Below are 27,654 nucleotides of genomic sequence, written 5' to 3' on the forward strand. Positions count from 1 at the left end.
ATGCTCGCCGCCGCGGGCTCCCTGGTGGCAGCCTTCTGGGCAACGTTTCATCTCCGGACTCTGATACTGGCTGTTGTCACTTTCCTGTTCTTGGCTGACTACCTCAAAAACCGGCGCCCCAAGAACTACCCGCCGGGGCCGAGGGGTCTGCCTTTCGTGGGCAGCATATTCCAGTTGGACTTTGATAAGGCGCACCTCTCAATACAGCCGGTAGGATGGGCGAGGGTGCCTAGCTGTGTTCTGATGTAATCCTGAGCTAAAGGAACAGGGGACAGCCAGGGTCTGGGACAGAATACCAGGTTCAAAGTCTGGTGATGGCAACCTGCTGTCCTGAACCCAAAACCTGTGTCCTCCTTTAATAAATACGCTGTTCCATTTCCAAATAGTTGGAGATTTTCTTACCCTTGTATGAAAGGCTTTCGTTGTAATTCTGTTAATGTCACAAAACTCATTGTGTATGATTTTAAATCTTTAAGTCCAGGTGTATTGAAGGCATAATAATATATCTTGATAAATAAGCCCTGACAATTTCAGAAATGTGTGGGAAGATGCTACTTCTTAGTTGGTTAAAAGTGCCTGTAGAAGCGGGGGGGGGGGGGGAAGGTGTGTTATTCTCATGTTTGGACTTTTCTATAAATACTAGTTCTCTCTTACTGATCCTTGTTTGGTCCTTCTACATCCTTGAGACTGCTCAACTATGGTTTTTATCAACTCCAGAGAAAGATGCACTGAAATCTTCAGCTCCACTGGGAGTCTGTCTGTCTTTCCACTCCGTTCTGGAAGCTCTGTTCTTGGAAAGACTGTTGTGTGTACCTAGTACACATGTAAGACTGGCAGGTCTTTCTGGCGAATGAACATTTTCCCATGTAATGTTCCTTATTATCCACAGTGATTTTCCTTGCTTAGACAGTGGATACTCCAGCTGTGCTTAATTATCCCTGTCACTTTCCATTACATGTGAAGATTGACCATTGCTGATTATTTGTTGCTGTTTAAGGGTCCAAGCCCATAATTTTTCTCCTTTGTTCCCCACATCCTTTTCTTCCCTGTGTATTTCTTGGACACTTCCTTAGTAGGTGCCTTTTTCTTCTTCTCTCTCTTTATTTCTCTTTTTGTTGTTGTTGTTTTGGTTTGGTTTTGGTTTTTCAAGACAGGGTTTGTCTGTATTGCTTTGGAGGTTGTCCTGAAACTCGTTCTGTAGACCAGGCTGGCCTTGAACTCACATAGATCCCCCTGCCTCTGCCTCCTGAGTGCTGGGATTAAAGGTGTGCCTACATCTCTTTTACTGTCCTCCCGCAGCTGCTCTGTGTTACTCAGGGTGCACGTGCAGCCCATGAGACTTTGCAAACACCACTTTCCATGTGAAGTGAAGTGACTACAAACATGGAGGAACTTTCTCCCGCCCATGACACACACACTGAGATGCTCATCAGACACTGCCCTGCTGTCTGTGCAGTGTCCAGTGCAGCCAGAACTCAAAGGCAGGGCAGTCTGTTGCTTTACTCCTTACTCATCCTCCCATTGTTGTCTTTTTTCTGCCCTTGGCAGGTCACAGTTTCCTTTCTGACCTCAAGCATTTTCTTTCCTATTCCTGCAGCGGAGGCTGTGGCAGAAGGAAACTTCTTAGCTGTTCCCCTCCTCAGAATGCCTTTCCCCTCCATTTCCACACTGTCTTTCCCTACTGCAGTACACCAGGCTGACCCTTTGCTGCCCTTAATGTTTTAAGATGTTCTCCCAATTCATTCTGGCCTTTGTGGGTTTCCCAACAGTAGTAAGTCATTTTCTCTCTGCTTTCAAGTGTGTGTGTGTGTGTGTGTGTGTGTGTGTGTGTGTGTGTGTGTGTGTGTGTGTGTGTTTTAGTTTTCAGGCTGGTCTTGGTTTATTTGGTGGCTTTCTGTTGTTGAGTTCTTCATGGCAGGTTCATATTACACCAGACTAGGAAGTTTCAACCATTCTTTAAGAATTTTCTCATTTACACTTTCTCTTTCCTACTTTTTTGGGGGCATTTGTGTATTGAGGCACAGTTGTGATTTCTCTGGTGCTGGATCTTCCTGCTTGCCGTCTGCCTTCTTGTGCAGTACAGGGCTGGCCTCCTTCTCTCATTACTCCGATAATTTCTAAATTGTTACGATTACTTTATTATTGGCTCTGTTGACACATTTATTTATGACAATGAACCTAAGGTTCATAGATTTGGAAACAGATAGAGAAAATATCACTAAGTTTCTCCCAAATTACACATAGGATAAGACTCAGAATCCGCATTCAAGCAGGTCAGATGTCCCCCAATTCAATGACTTGAGCCCCAGTGAGTCACCTCTCCTATGACCATCCTCATCCTATGACCTTCAAAGTTCTTCATTGAACCCAAGGGAGTCCACTTAATACTTTGGGTGCTGAACCTTTTTTAGCCTACAACATACTTGACTGAAAGGTAAGACCTAAAAGCAGCCTTGATTCCTATCTAATTTATCTCAAAGCAGATATTTCCTCCATGAGTCTGCCCCTGATCCTGATCCTGTCAGACACTTTCCAGCTTCCCCTCATCAAATAATTGATTGACCCCAGGCAACAATAAGAACTGTTTAGGTTTGCATGCTGTATAGGATTGTGAACTTCTTGACGTTGAGGACTGCTGAATTCCCTATATCTTGGCCCTGACCTTTGGCCGGGTGTTCTCTAATAAGACCTTACTTCTAGAGGGACTGAGTAAGCCGTATGGTCCTGTGCATGCTCATTCTTCAGTCTTTGTATCCGTAGTGCATAATATCACAGTATGAGTATTTTGACCTTAACACTATGTATGTTTTTCTGATAACCTTCACAAATGAGCACTTGGTTCCAATACTATTTCCCTTTAGATGTCTTTGTCTTCATCTCAGTTTCTAACAGGACTATAAAAGATGTCTTCTTTGGTTGTGCATCACACATTTTTCTGCATAGTCAGCCTCTCTCAGAAGATGGCCAATGAGACTGTTACTCTGAAGAGGAATTAATGTACAAAGGAGTGTACACAATTGTGCATAACATTATAGTGAAGAGCTTATATATACTGACATTTCAAGGGACCCTGTGGTCTTCTCTAAAGTCTAAAAGCCACTGTTTCCAAGCTTTGCTCATTATGCCCATAGATTTATTTTTATGTTTCTTTATTGAATGGATGACTTTCAACTTAAAAGAAATATATCCAATGTTGGTTAGTCTTAGTCAACTTGACAAAACTTAGGCATTATCTGAGAAAGAGGGAACCTCAATTGAGGAGTTGTCTCTATCACCTTAGTGTGGGGACGTTTGTTTTTGCTTGTTAATGTAGGAGTGCCCAACCCACTGAGATGATACAACTCCTGCACTTGATGATGTAACTTGTGAAATTAAATCCCTTCTTCTCAAATTGATTTTGGTCAGTGTTTTATAACAGCAACCAAAAGAAAACTAGGACATGTACCTATGAAAAGAAACACATAGAAAAACAATTTAGCAAAGGAGACAAAGAACTACTTCTCTATACACAAGGCCACACACTGATGCACCACACACACACACACACACACACACACACACACACACACACACACAGTCACAAAGCTCACAGCTCACTACATAGGACTGTAAGGATTCAGATTAACAAACCCTCTCATATACGGCTAATGGGAATGGGAATTTGATGCCATATTTCCTTTTTTCCCCCTGGATTCACCTTTTCTGCAGCTTCTAAAGGACTTCAATATAGCCAATGTGTCATTTGTCTTCACGGATCATTTGTCTCACTAATCCTTAGCTTCTACTTTCTCTTTATTCAAGACACACACTCTATCCCACTTTGTTCTTCAACAATCCACTTGAAGATTTACTTCTACTATTAAATTTTCTGTCTCCTATTTCTTTTTTTAAATTTTATATCTCTTATTTCAATTCATTGTTGTTTGCTTTCCTATTGTTATTTTCAATTTTAACTCTGTTTTACCCCCTCTGAGCCACCTTTAAAAAAAGCTTTGTTTTATTTTTTTTCAAATGACTTACTAGATATGCAGTGAAAATTGTGTTCTGCCTGCCTTATGACATATACCCAAATGTCTTCTGGGCCATTTAATATATTAATACATTGGCAGACAGAGCTGACATGGTTGAGAATTGTAAGGATCAGGACCCGTCCACTTGTTTCACAACAAGGTAAAAACTTATCGATCCACTTGTGTTGAACTAGAAACACACATGGGCAGAGAGCTGGTGAAGATGGAAAGAACATTGACCTCAGGGTCTAGTCTCAGCTGCTGAATGCCTGTCCAGTACAAGTAGAGAATCTATGGGGTACACATTGCTAGTCAGGGGGCACTTAAGCCATATTTTTTAAGTTGCTCCCAAACTTCTTTGTTGACATTGAAAGTTAGTCAGTCAATTCTTATGCAACCTAAAACCTCACCCACATATTGATCAAGATGAAATTAATTTTTGCCTCATTTGTACAAATCTATTATTGGCATCTCTTAAACGAAAAAACATACACTTGTTGGCTCAGCCTTACAAACTAGACAAGACAGATTGTGCTACCACTCAATGAAGTTAGCAAGGATCTAGATAAAGAACAAAGGAAATACTGAGTCTAAAGCTTTATCTATAACATGGGTACAGAATCCTAGAATGAGACCAAATCATTATGTTTGCTTTGACAGAGTCCACAAAGGTCCCTGTGATTGATATGTTAGGGAGTGAGTAAATGAAGGGAAGCGTAGGGCAGAGGACCCTAGATACCTGGAGGAATTGAACCCTCTGTCTGGTACTACTGACAAGAATCAGGATGACAAAATACAGAGGTGGGTCAATACGGGCTGCCATGGAAACACACAGGTGGAAGGATCTCTGGAAATGATCACACACTGTCCTCCAGCTTTGCAACTCGTTATGTGTTCTGAATCTTCATGTTCTCATTCTCTCCAACTTCCTCTTCTTACTTCCCTAAACTCTATCACCCACACCCTCATGCCTGGTCCCCACTTTTTAACTGCCACTAAACTCCAAGTCCTATAGAGACCCAAAGGTCATGTTTCTACAGATGTACATAACATCTGGCAGAGTCCCTCCACCAGGCAACAGCCTTTTTTCTTGGCTACATAACACCATTTGCAACTCATTTCCCCTTTACAAAGATGAGAAAAATTCGAACTATAGTATAAAGAATAAAGTTAAGCATAAAGCATGCTGAGTACCCCATCAGTGAGTGTGGCTGTCTAGGACTTGTGGGTTCTTGTCCTGGCTCTCAGCATGCATTTGTATTCCCAGAACTTGGAACACAGAACTTATTCATTTTTCAGAGATGCAGTGGGTGGCTTTGTGCCTGGAACTAAACAAAGTGCTTCTCATAGTGCCACTCTCATCCTCCCCCTCAGAACTCTTAGAAAGGGGGTAATTTTTACTTTCTCATAACTGGGATTCTAAGACTTAAATGAGCACCTGCCCCAAGATCTCAGTTAGTGAACTACATCACTCCAGATCTTCAGAGATGGCTCCACTGCTATCCTCAACCCTTTATTGTACTCTACATATACAGCAAGGCTTGAGAAAGGCACATTCTCCTTTGCCTAAACTGATGCTGGATATTATGATTATTATTCCATAGTTTCTATAGCAGCCTTGTTCATATACATCTCAATCTTTTTCTGGACTGATGTTCTTCATTCTCTGCCTTACTGGATGTCAAAATGTTTCCGTTACAACCTTTGGTGTCTTTGAGACACATATCTTCATAAGTTAGTCTAGGAACAAGTTGATGTTCATTTGATTCATGTTGACTAGATATATGAATCAAAGATTTACAAGGAAATTTCTAATCCTGAAACTGGAGATTGTTGGAGAGAAAAAAGAAATCAGGAACATTCCTATCACACCAAGGTACCTCTTCCATATACAAAGCACAGAGTTCCCTTAGTGTTTATCCCATTAGTCATACATGTACATCCAATATCTACTGCATGCTGGTGAGTATGGGGCACTATCTTCTGATTAAACAGTTTGATCTACTAGGAAGTCCATTCAATCTGCACCAACGTCAAACCTATACACACCCACCTTGGACTTTGTCAGGTCAAAGTGCCACACATTCTCTTTTCATTGGCTTTCAGGATACTGCAGGTCAGAGATTTTGCTTCCTTGTTGAAGCTTATATCTCTTATATTTCTTCTAGGTTAACACATGGTCGGTACACAGTCAATTCATTCAGACCAACATTAATGAACTTTTATATAGTAAAAATTTTTGTCTGATTTGAATTTGAGTTTAGTGCAGTAGAGGAAAACACAACTTCAAAAACATCCCCACAGACAAAGGTACATCTCCGCACTCACAAAAATCTCTCAACATGAATTCTGTTAGCTACATATGTGCCTACCGTCCCTGGTTACACAGACACAGGCACATTTAACTATAACTATTGATATATTTTTCAGTTTGTGAAGAAATATGGGAACATTTTTAGCCTGAATCTTGGTGACATAACTTCAGTGGTCATAACTGGACTGCCCTTAATCAAAGAAGTCTTTACTCACATGGAAGAAAACATTTTGACCCGTCCTGTCACTCTTATCCGGAAACGTATCTCTAATAACAATGGTAAGTTTATTGACACCATGGAATGCATATTATAGTGTTTATGGTGTGTTACAGGTGCCAGTATCTAATTTTCCAACATCCCCATAAACCAATCCCATTATGAATTGGCATATTTAAAGGAAGCAGGATGTCCAATTTCCTGAATGAAAGCACCATCAGAGGACTTAAGAGTGCCATCCTAATGAACATCAAGAGAAACCACATGTCTGTGACAATGATTTCTAAACGTGTTGGTGAGAAGGAACTACAGCATCCAGCCACAGCCAAACATGCTGTGTTCTTACTTCTTTTTTCTCATGCCACCCTCTGTCCTAGGAATATAGGTGTAAAGTCATCCTCCTCTTGCTGATGCTCTTCTTGCTTATGGCTTTTCATACTCCATTATCAAAGCTATACAATATTGGGATCTACAGCCTTCTAGACAGGGTTAGACTAGAATAACATGAATACTCAGTATTGTCATTAAATCAAGTTGCATGATCCAAAATGGAAGGCAGAATTTCAAGTGTATTAACCTATCAAAGCATCAGTTTTAGACATTTCCTAATTACTCCTTGAAGCAATCAATCATTAATTGTACAAAATTAACTATGTTATTTGTTATAGGAAGCACAGTGCTAGGCATAAGTGATTAATAGTTCATATAATAGATAAAATCTCCATCTTTACATAACATATACTCCACCAAATGAAAAATGCTGTCAATTAACTAATTGAAAAATCACACAGGACTACAATGGTAAGAGGGGAAGCATTTATCAGTCATATCAAAGTTCTACTGGAATTCAGGAAACCCTTCTGTAAGTAAGGACATTCATTTAATAACATTGAAAAATAGACAACAGGAGCAGAATACCCATGAAATAACAAGAAAAACTAGGGCTTCAAGAAACTGAAAGATGTCTTGTGTGACAAGCATAGTATGTAAAGGGTAATTAAATGAATATAAACTGATGACCTTGGCTTGTATCTTGCTTTTCATCCTAACAGCAAGTGTGACGTTGAGTAGAGAAGACCACACACTGTACTTTCTGAGGCTCATTTAGGCTCTCAATTAGAAAATAGCATGAAATTATCACTGTAGGTTAGAAAGGTGGGATTCTGAAAATTCAGTCAAGAAATGACAGTTGATTAGACCAGGATGATGACATTGAAGACACATGGACTGAGGTCATTCAAGAGAGAGACAACATGACATATAACCTAGATTAGATGGCAGAAGAAAAAGTCTTTTGGGGGACTGCCAGGGGAGTGGCTTCCACAGGAAATAGGTGCTGCAAAGAGGAACAATGACAAGTGACAAGTTAGTTGTGTGGTGCTATCTTCTTTTGGGAGTTTCAGGAATCAATACTAATTTCTTTCCCCAATGTGCTGAGTCTAAATTCCTGTAATTGGCAAAGTCAAGTAGTCATGTAGATGGTTCTGGGGTGAACACCTTCTGCAACTGTCAGAAGAGAATATTTCAATTGTAGAAATGATAAGATTTCCTAAAGTAGAATATGGAGTAAGTAGAGAGCCTTGAAAAACTCCAATGTTTCAAAAGTTGGCAGAAGAAAACAAACTGGCAAAAGTTGTGGGAAATTTGTGGCAAAGAATTAGGGTGAAAATTTGGAATGGCAGGATCCCAGGTGACACTGGGAAATGGTTTCAGGAAGGCTCTGAGTTGCTGTATGACCAGGCTGGTGATGAAGAAATGGCCTCCCAATGATGTGTGGGGATCAGAGAGACCAAGGCTTATCTTTAAAGAGTTGAGGATTTCTTTGCAAGTTAAGAAATGGATTTGCACGTGGCATTGCATGTGCCATGAAATAGGTGGTAAATGCTGAACATACTGGAATGTTTTTCTCTTGTTCTTCTGTGTGGAATACTGATACTTCTTACTGTATTGATTTATTTTTTCATCTTTTAAATCTTGTGTTGACTAAGAACTCTCTTATACAGCTTCTTACCTCTTTAATTTATATTCATTGTCTTATCATATCCTTTAGTCCATTTCTGCTAATCAACTTAACACAACTAAGTAGATTTTTGTGTTAGCATTGGAACCAAGGTGATGTGAATTTGAATACACGGTTGTCAAAAAAACTGTGCCCCCTTGAAAAGTTTATTATGTGTTCCTCATTTCTTTGTGAGAATGGATCTGTTGCTGCTTGGTAATAAACATGCAGAATTCCTAAGAGAAATGGATTACATAATTCATCAGAAATATCAGGTGTGATATTGCAGATCACCAGGACATGTTAGCCATCATGCTTCTTGCTTTTGGTTATTCTCTCTAGACAGCTACCAGGCCTCTTATTGCCTCTTCTCATTTCCATCACACATATGTCCATAGGGTTCATCTGGTAATTTTAGATGAGAATTTCAATGTCGTAATGCTGAATCTCTTCTTTCCAGGATTGGTCTTCTCCAGTGGCCAGACATGGAAGGAACAAAGAAGATTCGCCCTGATGACACTGAGGAACTTTGGATTAGGAAAGAAGAGTTTAGAGCAGCGCATGCAGGAGGAAGCCCGATACCTTGTAGAGGCCATAAAAGTGGAGGGAGGTGGGCATTTTATAGGGCAGGTGTGGGAGGCTGTGGCCCTTTCATTCATTGAACAGATTCTTCCTGAGTGTCTAAGTGCTTGTACTGGACCTTCACTGTGGCAGACACTGAGTATTGAGTAGTTAACATCTGGTCATGACCCTGCCCTGAGACTTCTGCAGCTAAGCACATACATGGTCATTAGACATACGGCTTCACTTAAGACCTGGTCATCAGTATGGCTTCCCACACATTAGCAGAATCCTTGGAGCATGCCAGGCCCTATGTAGTGTGCTCTGACCAGAGCCTTTTACATGGTTCTTTGCAATATGTGTTTATTTGTCATATCAAGTTAATTTAATATAGGAAATAGAAACAAATAGATAACCTTGGAAGACCCATCTCTCCCTCTCTCTACCTCCAGGACAGCCTTTTAACCCTCACTTCAGTATCAATAATGCAGTTTCCAACATCATTTGCTCTGTCACCTTTGGAGAGCGCTTTGAGTATCATGACAGTCAGTTTCAGGAGATGCTGAGGCTACTGGATGAGGCTACATGTTTGGAGGCGTCATTAATGTGCCAGGTAAGCACTCTTCTTTGCGTATATTTAAAGGGTAGGGCATTTTGAAGCTATTATGTAATATTTTTAATATTGAGCTTGATGCAACTATATTTCAAATCCACCTCAACTTTTATGTTTTTGTTAATATAAGAAACTGAATATATACAAAACATATCTATCATTTGTGTGAGCTATTTTAATATTTATATTGGTCTATATACATGCATATGGGAATGCTGGTGTCTTTTAGAGAATGGAAATGTTGTTGTTGTTGACTTGAACTCTTTTTTCCCATGCTCTTCCTGCCTCAGAGTCACCTTCTGAAGGAAATTTCTAGCACATCACCTTGTGTCAATATTCTTCTTTGTACATGGTTCCTTGTTATCTGCAGACTAGCAGTACACTGGCTGAATGTGTTGTTGTTTTATCCACAGTTAGATAAATGAGTTTTCCTAGGTTTAGTGTATTATCAATAACAGTTCCATATCAGTGTCTATGTGACACACTCATTTGTCTTATATTTGCATCTGGACCTATAAGATAATTAAAGATTTAGAAGTGTGTACTGTCTCTATACCCATCAACATGACACTATCAGTCTAATACTAGAAATTATAAACCTTCAAGGTACATATGTCACCTCCAACTATGCCCCATTTTCCATGTGTACTCCTTATAGCCACTCAAACACTCTCCACAGGCTTGTTGGCATGAAAGCCATACCCATGAATACGGAAGACAGTTGTAAAGTGAAATTAACCACAAGTACTTGATTTTTATCTGACTGGTTTTCCTTCTGCTAGGCCTGCTGCAGTAGTCCCCTCACTACCTTGGTGTGATTTGTGTGGATGTTTGTGTGTTTTTAAAACATTTTCATAGCATCGTGTTTAGTATGTGTGCATGCACATGTACACATTTTTTACATGTGTGGGGGCGCACAAGTCAGAGAACAACTTTCAGCAGTCAGTTCTCTCCTTCCAACATGTGTGTATCAGGAATTAAAGGAATGTGTGCATACCTTATTATTTACAATTGTTATGGTTTATTAATTGTTCCCCCTATGTAATATCATTATTGCTTCTGACTCTTTGGATTTAAAATCTGTTTTATCAGATATCAGAATAGTTGTGTCAGCTTCTTCTATTTCTGTTTACTTTATAAATTGTTTTCCTTTCTTTGACTCTTAATTTGTGGTTATCCTTACCAGTAAGATGTGTTTCATACAGACAACACAAACTTTGATTTAGGTTTTTAATTTGATCAGCTACTCTGTGTCTCCTTTTGGCTTGTTGGAGTCACATTTAAGATGATTAATGAACCATGCCAACTGAATACTGTGATTTTGCTGTTTTTTCTTCTTGGCTAGATTATTCATACTTTACTTTATTCCCTATTACTACTAGGGGTTGCTTGTTTTTTGTGTTGGACACAATAGATTCTTCTCTAGCTGTCATCTACTCAACCATTCTTCTCATGAAATTTATTTTTCCTATGTTTTCATAATTGGATTTTTTATTCTGTGTATAACACTTCTTTAAGCACCATCACTATTGCTGGCTTAGTGCTCCTGAATTGCCTTGGTTTGTACTTTTCATGAAATACACTTGTTTCTGCATCAATTTTATAAGATAGCAATTTTGGATATAGGGTTCATGGTTGACAGTTACTTACTTCCAAAGCATAAACTGTGCCATCTCATGTTTTCTTGGCTTGGGGACTGATGATGAGCAATTTGATATTCTAATTTTTATGACTCTGCATGTGAGTTGATGTTTTTCCTTACACCTTTTGTAATTTTGGCATCTTTAACATATCATAAAGGTGATTTCCTCTGGTCTGTTCATTTTAAGGGTCTAAATACTTCTTGCATTTGAAAATCTATTTCTTTCTCTAGATTTGGGGAAATCCCTGCTATAAATTCATTGAAATGAGTCTCTGTACACTTATTGTTTATCCCAGATCCTTGGTTTCTTATCTGTGACCTTCGGATCCTATGGCTACCTAGGTCAATTTTCTGATTGTATCCCTGAGTTCTTAGACATTATGGTCATGCTCATTATTTTCCCTAATGGGTTTTTGAAAGAAGTGTGTCTTCAACATTATGCTCCATTCCTGATAGTCTTCTGCGTAGTTTAGTCTGTTGGTGATGATTTTTATTGTGTGTTTTTTTACTCATTCAGCTATTAATTTTCAATATTTCCATTTTTAAATCAAAACCCCAGTTCCCTTGCTGCATGTGTCTTCCATTTTGCTGATCTTTTCAACCACATTGCTGATTTTCTCACCCATTTTGCTGACTTTTCCCTTTCTATTATAGACTTTCTTCTCCAGGTCCTGTACTAAATTCACCTGCTTGTTTATATCCTGCAAGTCATGGATCATTTTTACTAGAAAACTTTTGCAACTTCTATGTAGCATTGTTCTTGTTTCAGTATCTTTGAGCTGATTGGTTCAGGAGTTTGTGATTTTTGGTGGCATCCTCCTGGCTTGTGTTTCCATATTTCTTGTATTTCTGTGCTACACTTTATGCTTCCTTAGACATCTCTTCTGGAGTGTGTGGAGGTAGCAGTTGTGGAGGTTTTAACTTTACCATACCTTGGATACATAATGGTTCCAGAGAGAATGAATCTGAAGCAAAGATTCAAAAGTTTATCTTCTCTTTATGACCTTCTGTTTCTATGCATCAACTTCTCTATTATGCACCCAAAGGTGGATTTATTCTTACTTATCTCCACATCCATTTTCTCCTCAATTTCTGGGATGCCCTCACTAAAAATTGAGGAATTAATTAGTGTGACTTATAGGTCTGAATATAGGTATAAAGAATGGGATTAAGTACACTTATTGCCTTCATTATTTTGTGTTCTGTTTTTTAACTCTCAGTCATGGTAGTTCAAGCCTAGCAGTTACATTGTTTTACTTCCAGCAAGCAGAGCCTAGGAAGTCAGGGAAGTCCGGTGAGTACCAGGCTCACTACTAGGTGTGGGTATCAAGGGGGAAAATCTTAGAAGGGAGCAAAGAGGTGGCAGAAAGTGATAATAGACTCAAATGACAGATTACATCAGGTACTTTGATTGACCAAGTCCATTGATTTTTCACTATGATCTTCTACATGTAAAATGATGCAATCTGATGTCTGCAAGCAAGTACAAAGAGTTGTGCAAGCAAATATAGATAGTAATCAACCAGACCTCTGGGAATGCTTTGTGTCTCTTATGCCATTCAGTGTTCAGATACAGGAATACCTCATTATCACAATGTATTATCAAAACTAATTTTCAATACTATTAACTTTATTAATATTGTTATTGTAACTGTTACAATTTATTGTAACTATGAAACAGCAGAGGTAAAAATCACATGTATGTCTGCCTCACTTTAAATCTCATTGATTTTGCATGGTGGTATGCTATCTCTTCACCACAAATTTTATTGAAACATCACTCACCATCCACTTTACTTCATGAAAGATTGTAGTCTTACCATATGGAGATGTACAGTTACATGCAAAATACATATTACTGATGATTTCCCCAAGGGAAAATAAGTCATGACAGAGAACTAGAAAGATGAAAAAAATAAATGCCTGTCACTTTAAGAATAATCAAGTAAAGAATCTCCAAAGAAACTTGAGCTGTACCTTCATGAAGGCATGTGATAGACAGGGTTATAATAATTTCAAAGGTGTTTTTTTAAGGCTCAAAGAATAGCACCCACAAGGGCCTAATGCGGAAATGCCCTCGTTTGGTCTCAGAGGCTACTGTGGTTGGAATGCCTAGAAAAACTGGGGCAATGAAAGAGATCTGGGAGTTCCATCCCTGTAGCACTTACAGGTAAAAAGCACTATGTCTGACTTTAAGACTAGGGACAGCCCTTGAATATTAAAAGTCACAGAGTCAAGCATGTGGTTACATTAATAAATATTCTCTATGGAAACTTACACAAAATAAGTTGCAATGGCATTGATAGTATAACCAATAAACATATTGAATGTTGTCCCAACATCCAGAAAGAGGTGGCAGTGTGAAGACTTTAACAGGAGGTTAATCTAGTAAGAAGTGGCTTTACTAGAGGCTCAATATACATTTACAGCAGAGTTGAAATGTTTTTGCGTTAGGTGAGAGGGAAAAAAAAAACTGGTCCCACATTTTCACAGTAAAAAACAAAAAGACAAGACTGTACATCTTGAAACATAGTCAAGTGGCACCATAGTGTCTCCATGACTGTCTTATTTTTCCCAATCAGCTCTACAATATTTTTCCATGGGTAATGAAATATCTTCCTGGCTCACACCAAACAGTTTTCAGAAACTGGGGAAAACTGAAATTGTTTGTTTCTTCTGTGATCGACAATCACCGGAAAGACTGGAACCCTGATGAGCCAAGAGACTTCATTGATGCTTTCCTCAAGGAAATGGCAAAGGTGGGGAAGATGCTGCTGCTCCTTTTCCTTCTTCTTCTTCTTCTTCTTCTTCTTCTTCTTCTTCTTCTTCTTCTTCTTCTTCTTCTTCTTCTTCTTCCTCCTCCTCCTCTTCCTCCTCCTCCTCCTCCTCTTCTTCCTCCTCCTTCTTCTTCAAGACAATATGGTACTTTAACAGACTAATAACCTTCTTGCCTACTCTTTATGGCAAAGTTAATTGATATTTTTTCATTTTCTTTCTGGGTGACTTGTTTTGTTCCTTCTTAAATTTAAGAACTTTATTATGGTGAAATCTTTCTCAAGTTTCTCTTCATTGCTCAGTGTCTGGTCTCACTAATCCTTGGAATGAAATTTCTCTTTCTTCTAAACGTTCCCTCTGCTGATCCTTGTTTCTTTACACTACACTTGGAGATTTCATTCCTACTATTAATGTCCTGTCCTATTGCTTTACTTAAACATTATGTCTTATATCTTAATCCATTGTTCTTCATTTTTCTATTAGTTCCGTCTTAAATCCTGTTTAAGCCTTCTGGACTAGCTTATATTTTTAAAATTATTTTACTTTTTATGTATATGAATATTTTGCCTAAATGTATGTCTATGCATTGCATGTATGCCTGTTGCCCACAGAGGCCAGAAGAGGGCTTTGGAATGGGAGTTACAGACAGTTGTGAGCAGCCATGTGGGTGCTGAGAATAGAACCCAGATCATCTGGAAGAACGACCTTCCCACTGAACTGTCACTCCAGCCATGGCCTATCTTCCTTTTATCCCCTTTTAAATTACTTCTTAATGACCCAATGTTGCACAGTGAAAAACATACCCTGTCTTATGACTTCTCCTGAGACATCATCTGGGTCATTTAATCGACATGAAACAATTGCAGACAAAATTCACATATTTAAGAATTATAAGGCTAGAGATCCAGAGTTCAATTGACTCACTGATCTTTACTTGGTTGGTAACAATATAAAACTTATTGATATAATTCTGATGAACTAGAGATATACATAGGCAAAGCTGATGAAAATGAAAAAGACACAGGGAAGTGGTGGCACACACCTTTAATGACAGCACTCTAGAGGCAGAGGCAGGTGGATTTCTGTGAGTTTGAGGCCAGTCTGATCTACAGAACTAGTTCCAGGATAGCTAAGGTTGCACAGAGAAACCATGTCTTGAAAAACTAAAAACCAAATAACCTAAAAATGGAAAAATTATTTACCTCAGAACTTAACCTTTGGATCCTTCTCAAGTTCAAGGACAAAGCCTGGGTTGTTCCTATTGCCAGCAGGGAGTCATTTAGCTTAAACCAAATTTTCAGTTGTTTCCAGAGCTTCTTCATTAGACATTCATCAAAATAAAATTAGAAATTTACTGGATATTCAGGCATCCATTACTGATAGTCTTAAAGTAAAATACTGTCCTGGAACTCATTCTGTACACCAGACTAGCTTTGAACTCACAGAGATCTACCTGCCTCTGCCTCTTGAGTTCTGGGATTAAAGACAAGCACCACTGGACCTGGCTACAAAGGCACTGCTATCTTTTGCTGTGGTTTCTGCCTCTATAGTCAGTTCTCAAACTGTAATATCTCTTTTCCTCTGATTTATTTGGTTGTGACCCTCAAGCACATTCTCATAAGGATGGTGCAGGGCAATTGTTCCCTCTCAAATTAATCGAATCTACTAAGCCTGTTCCTATTTTAGATTATCAAGTAGCATGTAAAGGTTTCAAAAATGAAAATATAGACATCTTTGTACATCAATGCTTCACATACACCATGGGAGTGAAAATTCGTAATAATATTAACTTAGGAGTGTCATTAGAAATAAAGGGTTCCCTGCCTGTAAATGGCAGATACTTTCCTTTCATGCCCTGCCTTACCTTTTATCCTTTATTTATGAAGGAATTATATACAAAGGGAAAGTAGCAATTAGATATCAGAGCTCTGTTTTTGATGAGTTGGAATAAGGCCAATTATTCACTCCCTCTCAGCCCCAACTGCAAGACACAGGCAAATTTCAACTTAATGCTGGAGTTCAGCTTTAAAGTCTGGGTGGTGCATCTGCCTCCCCAAGACCTCTTATAAACATCATCCAGTCATACACAAGCAGGCAGAAAGCAGCTGAGTGGATGTATTTGATACTTTTCCATCTGTGACAGCAACAGGCAGAAACAATTTAAGAGGTTGATGGTTTATTTTGTCTCACATTTTCAAGGAGTATTTGTCCATCATGAAACAGCATGGATGGGAAAAGGATGTGGTGGAGCCTGTTTACGTCAGGGTAGACCAGGAAGCAAACACTAGCCAGGATCCAGAGCTTTGATACAGCCATAGGAATCCCACTTCTAGGGCTTGACTTACTCCAGCTGGCCCCCACCCGCCAATGTTCTAGAATATCCTAAAATAGTACCAGCAACAAGGAACCAAGGATTCAAACTTGAACCTGTAGGGATTAGTTTAGATTCCAACTATAACACTATTTTTAATGCTCTGATCTCAATAGAGTCATGGAAAATACACATCACTGAATCCTTCCTATGAACTTTGACTCATTAGATTATGGATTCCTTCTCTGCCCAGGGGCACGATAGAAAATCTCTTCCCCTGTTCTATCATAGTTCATCTTCCTGGTATAGTATCAATAGAAGCAACATTGTATCCCCAGAAAAAAAGGGCAAATTATTCACCAGATAGAGTGCAGTTGTGAGACCACCAACATTATGAGCAATGTAAAGAGTGATGTTTCTAGAGGAAGTTAGTAAAGATGGAATTATATCCCAAAGAATAACTGATGGAATCAGCAAGGTTTTAGAGTTGATGTGACATGTTAAAATATGTATATTTTTTCTCATTTTACAAACTGAAGCAGATAAAAATGTAAAGTAAGCTCTTAGATCAGATTTTGACTTAACAATGTGGCCAATACTGGAAGCCAAATATGTGTGTGTGTTTATCCTGTAGTGTTACCATCTTGTTAAAAGTGTTTCAAAAATATAGTCACAAGAAAATAGTTGTCTTGATATTCATCCACCTGAGTACCAGAAGCTCTTGGTCAGCCTCCAGTACTTGGAGCAGGAAAATCCTTCCTAAGGAGATCAAAGTAGTATCATTTCAAATGAGTCCTTCTGAACTCATTCCCCAGGGTAAAAGAAGACCTACTATGTCTGTCTCCTTGCACTGGGGACATGATATGGCTCATGATATACCTACATGCTGAGAAAGTCGAGAGGAATATAACTTTAAATGACTGCTTCTACATTGGCTCCCCAGCACCAGAACCCGTGTATTGAGATTGTATTGAGATAATCACAAACCTTCTCCCTAAGCAAGTACACACTCTCTTCTACAGTACCCAGATAAGACTACTACAAGTTTCAATGAAGAAAACCTCATCTGCAGCACTCTAGACCTCTTCTTTGCTGGAACAGAGACAACATCCACCACACTGCGCTGGGCTCTGCTCTACATGGCCCTCTACCCAGAAGTCCAAGGTAAGCATGTGGTGAATGCACCTGGACAAAGTGGAATTCTGGGATCTATGGTATAGATAGAGTAGAGGAAAATATAGTGGAGTGGAGAGACATGGGATAGCTGTGAGACAATGTGCATGGGGAAATGTGGATGTCCTGTATATGTTCTGTCTGAACTGAGATGGGTCCCGAGGGTATAGACATTTGTGAAGTGTATCCATTCATGTCCTCCTTCCATTTGAGTAGGCCTTCCTGTTTTACCTTGAATTCTGTCCAAACTCTGTTCTGGGGTTAAATACATTCTGATGTCACCTTTTTGCCTTTTCAGCCTCAACCCCTGCCCAGTGCCCTTCCTCCTACACTCTATGCCCTCTCTTGGCCCTGTCTTTATTCTTCTTATTCTTGTCTCTAAGCCATGATATCAATTGTCTTCTATCACAGTTTTTATCCATTCTAGAAGAATCTCCTCAGGTACTACCTCCCTAAGCCATTTCAAATTCCTCCATGAACTTGTTGACATGAGAATTACTGTCATTTTCTTCCAGAAGTGGCCAGATACTCCTGCATGACCATGCTTGACACATTGTTCCTGTCTCCATTGACTGACATTCATCAGGGAGAGTGGTCCATCCCATCATTTTTATTCCTTCAGATTCTAGAAAAGTTTAACAGTTTGAGGATAGGAAATTTTTTTTCTGTCATAGAACATTTCTTTTTTTATTGTTTGTTTGTCTTGGTTTTCAAATAGTCAGTAATGGTTTGTTCATGAGGTATAAAATAAATTTAGTAGATACAGGCCAACTATGTTTGCCTTAAGATGAAATTTGAATTTTTTTCTTTCCCATGTGGTAAAGAAAAAACTGTTTATAGAACTACCACTCCAGTGTGTGTGTGTGTGTGTGAGAGAGAGGGGGGGGGGATGTCCTTCTATATATATGTTTCTCTTACTGATTGATAATTAAAACACTGATTGGCCAAGAAGCATAGGCTGGCCAACCAGACCAGAAGAAGGCTGGGGAGAGAAAGGCAGAGAGGAACCACCAAAAGTTGCCATGTAGCAGAAGGAGGAGTAACAACAGGTCCAGACCCTTCTCTGAAAACCTAAGACCACGTGAAAATATTTAGATTAATAGAAATGGGTTAATAATTAAGAGAGAGCTAACCAGTAAGAAGCCCTAGCCTTCAGCCACACAGTTTATAGATTAATATGTCTTTGTGTGTTTATTTGGGGCTAATTGGCTGCAAGACCAGGCAGAACAGAATCTCTCTCTCTCTCTCTCTCTCTCTCTCTCTCTCTCTCTCTCTCTCTCTCTCTCTCTCTGTGTGTGTGTGTGTGTGTGTGTGTGTGTGTGTGTACATGTGGAAGCCATAGTGTAGCTGCGAGTGTCATTCCTCAGGAACCATCCAATTTTTGCGACAGGATCTCTCATTCCTCTGGAACTTGTCAAATAATTTACACTGTCTGGCCACTAACCCATGGGGATCTGTCTGTCACCACCTCTCTAAGACCCTGGGATTAGAAATGCATGCCACCATACCCATCATTTTTTACATGAATTATAATAATCAGACTCAGGTCCTTATTTTCGCATGGCAGTCACTTTACCGACTGAGCTATCCTCCATGCCCAAATATTTTTCTTCAGTAATTCAGTATATATATATATATATATATATATATATATATATATATATATATTCATCTTGAGTTTAAATTAAAATACTATGTACCTGGAGAAGAATCTTTTTCAAGATTTAAAACTATTGAGTTAGAATACAGACTTGACCGCTAGAATAACAACTTCAAAATATCAGTAGATTTACATGAAAAATTACACACATGTTCATTTTGCAATATGCATAATAGTCAAGCAATAGGATTAGCTAGATTGTTCACTGACCACAAATAGATGCACAAGCTAGAGCAGGTCTTCAGCTGGAGGGAAAAAGTTCAGATGGTGCCAAGCAATGGATGAGCTATGAGGATATTGTGCTTACTTAATTCACACAATTACACAAACTCTTCTATTCAACTCAAATGGGTTATGTCAAATAGTTAAATCTCTATACAAAGATGATTGAATGGAGGAGAGTAGAACCAGAAATTGTTTAATGTCCCAGAGTTTCAATTTTGCAAGGTAGAAAATGTTCTGGTCATTGATTGTACAGCAATATGAACACATTTAACATTATTGAACTGCACAATTAAAAGTGTTAACAAGAGTTATGATTGATGGCACACAACATTATTCAAAACACTTGAGAGTCTGAGGCATGACTGTCACAAGTTTGAGATTGTTTGATTATATATGAAGAAAATACCCCCAAAAGTGTTGTTGTGGCAAGTTTTATGTTGAATGTATTTTACATCCAATTAATTTTTATTTAGACATTAGTGCAAGTCATATACATTTATTTCTCTCTCAGAAGAAATCCCTAAGCTAGACCTTGTAATGAGCTTGTTATTACAAATTCCCTTTAAACTGTTGCTGATTTGAAACTAAAGTGAAGCTCACCTCTCTGTAAGTGTGTACCCTTGATGACTCCTTCCCCTGGAAGGAAGGAAGCAGACACCATCATTTTTTTATAAAAGGAAACAATTTATTGCCTGTAAAGATTAATTTACAAAATGAAATGGGTTGCCAAGGGATTTGCATTCCCCTGTCAAGATGCTTTTGAAAATTAGGTAGCATATCTGGTGGGTGATCTTGGTACTTGGATGTATGAAAGTGAATTAAATAAATGCTTTAATATCTTCCTGTTCTCTTGAATCAACCTCAAAGAAATGTAGTTTTTTTAAATTAGAAACAAGCTTCTTTTAGATGTCAATTCCAGTTTCCTCTCCCTCCCCTCCTCCCCTCCTCCCCTCCTCCCTTCCTCCCCTCCCTCCACCCCATCCCAACCTCTTTCTGCTCCCCAGGGAGGGTGAAGCCTTCCATGAAGGATCTTCAAAGTCTGTCTTATCATTTGGAACAGGGCCTAGACCCTCCCCCATGTGTCTAGGCTGAGAGAGTATCCCTCTATGTGGAATGGGCTCCCAAAATCCATTCGTGTACTAGGGATAAATTCCAATCTACTACCAGAGGCCCCATAGATTGCCCAGACCTCCAAACTGACATCCTCTCTCAGAAAGTCTGGAACAGTCCTATGCCTGTTTCCCAGCTATCAGTCTGGGGTACATGAGCAACCCCTTATTCAGGTCAGCTGTCCCTGTGGGTTTCTCCAGTCTGGTCCTGACCCCTTTGCTCATCACTTCTCCCTCTCTGCAACTAGATTCCAGAGTTCAGCTGTTTAGCTATGTGTGAGCAGACACCACCTTAACAGGCCTTGTTCCAAAGATGAAACTCATGTTTATTTGTAATTTTTGTTTTTGTTTGTTTTTCATTTTTTAAGACATGTTTTCTCTGTATATGTAGCCCAGGCTATTCTGGAATGCACTCTGTAAACCAAGAAAATCTGCCTACCTCTGCCTACCTAGTACTGGAATTAAGGTTATGTGCCACCATGACTGACTGTCTATTTGTATTTTACTTGGCAGAATTAGTCATGGCCATTTACTGAGAAAGGAATTAAGGAGATAAGTTTTTAGCTGGATAATTATTTTAATCTCTATGAGAATATTGAAAGACCGGTAACCACCATTATCATTTGTTACTATGATTCTATCTGTTCATATATATTTCAAAACGTTCTTAAGATAAGGCACAGCTGTTCTCATTAATCAGATGTGGAAACAATTCTGAAGGATTTCATTCACAATGTTATGCAACAACTTCTTGCTGCCCACTACCCATGAACAGAATATTGTTCCTACCACATGAAAAATGACTTGGTGCCATGCTCTTAGCATTCCCAGGCTCTAGGACTATGAAACCTGAATGTAAGTTGTTGAGCGTCTACAGATGTGTGGTGATCTGAATGTTCATGTATTCTCTATGACTCCACCTATTGCAACTTAATTACCGGCAGTATGGGGTTTGTTGGTGATTAGTCCAATGAAGGGAGTAATTGACTTTAAAAGAGGTAGCAGAGAAGCCAGGGAGACAGTTCAGGAGGTAAAGAACCTTGCTACCTAGCCATTTTTCATGAGTGCAATTCCCAAAACCCACATAGTAGAGGAAGAGAAACAACTCCCACAGCTGTTCTCTGTCCTCCACTCTTGTGCCATGAGACACCCTCACCTGCCAGAAATATATTATTCTATTATTATTATCTTTTTAAAAAAGTATTAGAGACACCTCTTTATCCCTGTTATATGAGGACCCAGTGAATCTTTCTCATTTTTGAGGCAGAAAATTATTCCTACCAAATGAGAAATGGCTTGGTGCCCTGCTCGAGCATCCACAGGCTCTAGGACCATGAAACATGGACGTGAGTTGTTTATACTCCACTTTGTGAAAGGAACTCACTCATACCAGACTAAGTACTGCTCTGGGGTTAGCCATGCTGATCACAGCTGTTCCATTCAGGAAAGTTAGGGTTATCTTGTGGGCTCAGAGAAAAATCACAGAATTGATGATTTTTCTTTTAAATCAATCATTTTAAGGGTTAAGTAAACTTATTCTTTACAGCTAGGACACTAAAATGAAATAAAAGCAAGACAACTTCTATATTGTTAGAAGAAATAACTAAATTTGAAAATTAATAGGATCTTCTGTTTTCTTTCAGAGAAAGTGCAGGCTGAGATTGATAGAGTGATTGGCCAGAAGAGGCAGCCGAGTCTGGCTGACCGAGAGTCCATGCCCTACACCAATGCTGTCGTCCATGAAGTACAGAGGATGGGTAACATCATCCCCTTGAATGTTCCCAGGGAAGTGGCAAAGGACACCGATTTGGATGGATTCCATTTGACAAAGGTAACTACATGCTCCTAGCCTCAGATATCTCAGTCCATTTTTGACATAGTCTTAAGAGGCTAAACTAAAGGTGACATGTATTCCTGCCTCAAGACATCATTTAAATTTGGGCTGAGAGATAGTACACCTGCTAAAATATGAGTTTTCCTCCATTCATCTAAACAGATATTTACATACATTTTGGGGAAAGAAGACTCCTTGGTCAAACATGTTTAGGCAAAGCGTGGCTTTGTTTCCTAAAGGCATCTTAGATTCTTCCTATGAGAATGTGGACTCACAACAGTCAGCAGTTTGATGTTACCTGACAGGTCAGCTCTCAAGACCAAAGCTTGGTTATAAAAAGCTTCTACACAGCCCTTGAAATACAGAATTGGCAATGTGAGTGAAATTTGAGGCGCATGCACTATCATCACAGTGAGTTTGGTGTTTCTAAAACAGTGACCCACAGGCTTATTTAAATTATATACAAATAATTTCTGTCTCATGAGGGAAGCTGTTTCAAATTGCAGTCTTAGAAAGGGAGAGAGAGTCAAGAGTTACTAAGTGATATTTGTGTGATGTTGACTCTTATTTCCTTCAAAATGTTTTATCAACATTTCAGAATAACTATCCATCTCACTTTTGAGATTAGAAAGTTGAGGCTTAAGCAAATTTGGTTTGCATAAAATCTCTCTAGTACAAAATAATAAAAGTGGGGAATCCAGAACCAAACCTCTTCTGATCATTCTGATCACCCCAGGATTCCTCCATGGGACTTGTATTGTTTTACATTATGAGGATCTCCTTTGATATTTTGACATGAGTCCCTGTTAAATTCCCTCTCTTTACAAACTGAATCTCTATCACATCACCCAGTGCTCTTAAGATCTCTGCCCAGGGGTTCCAGAAACGTATGCACTCAGTGCCCTGAAACAGTTACAGTACCTTCTGTTCTTCCTTTCACATTGGATTATAAGAAGGTAATTTTTCTTGGCTGTGACAAAATACCCAAGAATTGGTGAAAGAGCCAATCAGATCATATAATGGTGGTGTCCAGGAAGCAGAGGGAACACCTACAGGAGGCTTTTTGCTGCTTCTTCCACCCTTTTTATTTCATCCAGTCTGTCAACCTGGAATGGTTCTATCCACAGTCAGGGAAGGTCTGCTACGACTAGTTGATTATCTCTGGAACTGTCTTCATGAATCCTATCATGAGATGATGGAAACATACTGCAGAGTATGTAATGAAAATGATGGGAGTGGCAATGTGATCACGTACATGGCACACTTCACTGTTAACGTTGCAGCAGATATGGGTCTAAGAGATCAAGGGGGCAGCCTGCACTAAGGTGGTACTTGGACTCAGGAATGGACCTGACAAAACCAAGAGAGATTAGAAGAATGGGTAAAGTCATTGATCCGGTGAATGAATCAGTGGGAGGTAAAGACTCATGCTGGGGAGTCCGGGCACCATGCCAGTGAGCCTGATGGACTCGCCTTGCTTACTCAACTTGCTTGATGTGCTCCCAACACTGTGGACCGGGTTCAGAGGCCTCCACACAGAGGTCCAAAATGGAAAAGCAGAGATGGAAGGCTCATCATTTCCCTCCATAGACCTACCAATATCCTCATGGTAGGAAGTGGCTGAGTTGGTCTTTATTCCTGCCTGCCTCATTATTCTTCTTTGGATGCTAACATGTCTCTCCATAGACCCGTACAGACTTGTTCCTATAGAATTGTGTTCAGCATTAAAGAACGACTAAATGGACTTGAAAATCCCCAGAAGTCACTCACAGTCATTGTAAAGTTATCTGGACAAAGGAGAGGGCACTAAGTGGGGAGAGCCATGCATGAGAGCTCAAGAACTATATACTTACTTACAGGTCTGTTCCGTATATCAAGTCTTGACTGTTTGCTGTCATTTCTAGGGTACCATGCTTTTAACCAACCTAACTGCACTGCATACAGACCCCAAAGAGTGGGCCACCCCAGAAACCTTCAATCCAGAGCACTTTTTGGAGAATGGACAGTTTAAGAAGAGAGAATCCTTTCTACCATTCTCAATGGGTGAGTTGTGATGATCAGGTCAGAGCTCCATCCCAGCCATTCCATAGTCCTCTGCTTTAATGAAAACACCTCCAGATGGCCCAACATTGTTCCACTTCACTTTTGGTTGCAATCCTACATTTTCTGGCCTTGGTACTGCTTTAAACCTACCCCGATTCTCACCCTTCCTTGCCTTAACTGGGTATTTCAGCTTGCCTCGTGCTGTTTTCCAAAACACTAAGAATAGAGACCTATACTCTTCCCCTTCTTCACTAAGGTAGATATGTGGCATCTTCATAAGATTTTTCAGTGTCCCAAGTTACTTTTAAAGGATGCAGTCTCATGGGGAAATGGAGTTGACTTGAAATGTGATGAAGAGGAGAAATGGGAGAGTGAGTTGCTCACATGAAACAATAATTTAAAAAAGGTCACTCAGAGTAGACCATCTTTTGATGTACATTTCATACACCCTACCAAATAAGCCATACCCACCCTTTATTAACATTGAAAACTATAGTATTAAATACATGCTGGGAAAGTTATAGAGATCCTGTCTCAAATAAAATGGTTAAAAGAGAGATGGGGTGTAGCTCAGTGAAAGTATACTTTCTACAATATCCAAGACCCTTGATTTAGCAATTGCAGGAAGAAAGAGAGAGACTGAACAAGTGAGGATGAAGAGGCAAGAAAAGAGAAAAGGAAAAAAGGAAAGGAAAGGAAAGGAAAGGAAAGGAAAGGAAAGGAAAGGAAAGGAAAGGAAAAGAAAAGAAAAGAAGAAATAAAGAGAAAGATATTCTTCTCTAGTATGAACTCTGACACCAGCATCCACACTGGTCAGCATTGTCAAGGGACAGACTGCACACTGTACGCACTACTAGTATTAGTGTAATTTACACAGCCACTCACAAATGGCCTTTGAGAAGTTGGAGAGTGGAGGGAAAATGGAAGTCAATGGCCACTCAAAAGAGCACTTGCCCAGAACCAATCTATACATTTCAGTAAACTTCTATTTAGTTAGAACAGCCATTCTGAGGCTTTGGGCTTTGCTTCTATTTTACACTATTACTTTTTTCTTTCTTTTTTCACTTAAAATGTATTATTTAGGAATAAAGGAAGCTAGTAGCAATGTACTTAAGGTACCTGACGTGGTAGCTCAGCTGGTAAATTGCTTGTTTTATGAGCATCATATCCTGATTTGATCCTCAGAACACACACAGAAAGCTGAGTGTGTCAGCATATGCTTGTACTCCTTGTGCTAGTCACCAGAGACAAGAGGACTCTGGGACTCACTGGCCAGCCAGTTTAGCCTGAATGGCAGGGACACTGTCTCAACAACACATACATAAATAAATAAAGTGGATGGCACATGGGGATCAGCACCCATAGTGGGCCACTAAGTTCCACACATATGTGCACCCATGTATGTACACAATGAACACACATATACACACACGCACATCTACATAAATGTGAGATTAAAGGTGGATTAGAGACTTGCGGAGCCCTGAGGTACTATTGGGATGCATGGTGAAAATGCTCACTAAGGGAGAGAACAGTGGCATGCTAGTGTCTTCCTGGATCATCAGAGATCACTGGTGTGAACTCAGACAGTCAATAGAGAAACTGACACATAGGTACAGAAATGAATACAGAAACAAGTACATGTGTCTATATACACACTTTGATAAACACACCATGTGCATGTGTGCATGGTATGAGGTGACCTAGAACAGTGGCTTCCAGACCTCCTGCCCAGGTCTTCACTTCCACATGACATTAATCAGTGCAAGGAACCAAGACACCTGGGAAAATGACTGTTTCCTGGACTGGCAAAGTGAAAACCAAAGTCAAGTCTAGGACATATTGTTGAGCCAAGGTAAGGAACTGTCAACTTGAATGGGGCTCTAATGACCAAATCAGGAAGATGGTAGACATAGTCATCTAGACACAAAGTCCAAGGTCAGCTCAGTATTTACAATAACCACTCCCTCCATACACCAAAGTCAGCTGAGAAAGTGACTCATCTTCTGTTTTGGTCCACAGGAAAGAGGGCTTGCCTGGGAGAACAATTGGCCAGGTCTGAGCTGTTCATCTTCTTCACTGCTCTTATGCAAAAATTCACCTTCAAGCCCCCAGCTAATGAGAAGCTGAGCCTGAAGTTTAGAATGGGCCTCACTCTTTCCCCAGTCAGCCACAACCTCTGTGCTGTCCCCAGACTGTGATGCTGGAGAAGGAAAGAGAAAAGAGTGCAGGAAAAAATGGTATATGCCCAAAGCTTCTGGGTCTTGCTCATGTAAGCGGAGAACAATGTCACAGAATGAAGGAGATTCAAGAAATATTGAAGAAATTAAATTTAAAAAAGAAGATAGAATCAAATTTCTGGAGTGTTGGCCTATAATTTAGTGGTGATCAAAGCATTTATGAGCTCAGTGGCACATCTTTTTATCTAAAAGTTCCAAGGATGATGATTCTTCCTATAAAGAAAATGAAATCCTGAATTAAAAGTGCTGAGTGCAATCATGAGTCACAATTGTCTTCAATTTTCCTCCTTCCTCCTTTGTTTCTGACCCATTGAAGTGTTGCTTTAATGTGGTGCAAAGAGAGAATAAGAATCAGAAATGAATTCCTGGTTTCATCCACAGGATGAGGTCATGAAGACTCTCCCAAATGATAGATGTGTCCCTAACTTAGATAGCTCTGCCTCCAAGTAGTCTTGGAAAGCAGCCATCTGAGTTTCCTCTATTGAGACTTCTTTGTTTAGATCTGTACACCCTTTTTAATTAAGTTTTGGGGTTTTTTTGACATCAAGTTTCTAGAGTTCTTTATTTTGGATATTAGTCCTCTGTCAGATGTGGAGTTGGTAAAACATTTTTTCCCATTCTGTAGGCTGCAGCTGGAGGTTTCTTATTTGGTAAAATTGTATTTCTTCCCTAACACCCACATATACTCATGGTTTCTCTCTAAATGTGGAAGCCAAATGATAAGAATCACTTCCTCTGCTTGGTAAGAAATCAAGAGTCAGGATAATGTGTTCAATTTTATTATTATTTATCAATACTATATTGTATATCAGATATCAGTAGTGAATATGAGCAGTTGCAGGCCTTACCATTTCAGAGTACATATTCTAGTCTTGATGGGACTGGGGGGAAAGGTACCATAAACCTACAAATAAATTTGCATTAGTGT

General features: G+C 39.5%; 1 protein-coding gene across 3 annotated transcripts; it reads left to right on the forward strand.

Annotated features, from left to right (window-relative positions):
* LOC100764768 (cytochrome P450 2J6) lies at positions 1-26,836 on the forward strand. 3 transcript variants are annotated; one of them, XM_027400448.2, is made up of 9 exons: positions 1-210; positions 6,441-6,603; positions 9,001-9,150; positions 9,554-9,714; positions 13,939-14,115; positions 17,465-17,606; positions 22,253-22,440; positions 24,348-24,486; positions 26,509-26,836. In XM_027400448.2, exons 1-9 carry the CDS (start codon positions 1-3, stop codon positions 26,685-26,687), a joined length of 1,509 nt encoding a protein of 502 aa, XP_027256249.1. In that variant the 3' UTR covers positions 26,688-26,836. The 3 variants fall into 3 exon arrangements, with proteins under 3 accessions (XP_027256249.1, XP_027256251.1, XP_035295687.1); XM_027400450.2 differs by lacking the exon at positions 24,348-24,486; XM_035439796.1 differs by lacking the exons at positions 13,939-14,115; positions 24,348-24,486 and having other exon boundaries at positions 9,554-9,698; positions 17,446-17,606.
* The last annotated feature ends 818 nt before the right edge of the window (positions 26,837-27,654 follow it).

Source organism: Cricetulus griseus, chromosome 2 (genome assembly GCF_003668045.3).
Source record: "Cricetulus griseus strain 17A/GY chromosome 2, alternate assembly CriGri-PICRH-1.0, whole genome shotgun sequence".
Classification (NCBI taxonomy): domain Eukaryota; kingdom Metazoa; phylum Chordata; class Mammalia; order Rodentia; family Cricetidae; genus Cricetulus; species Cricetulus griseus.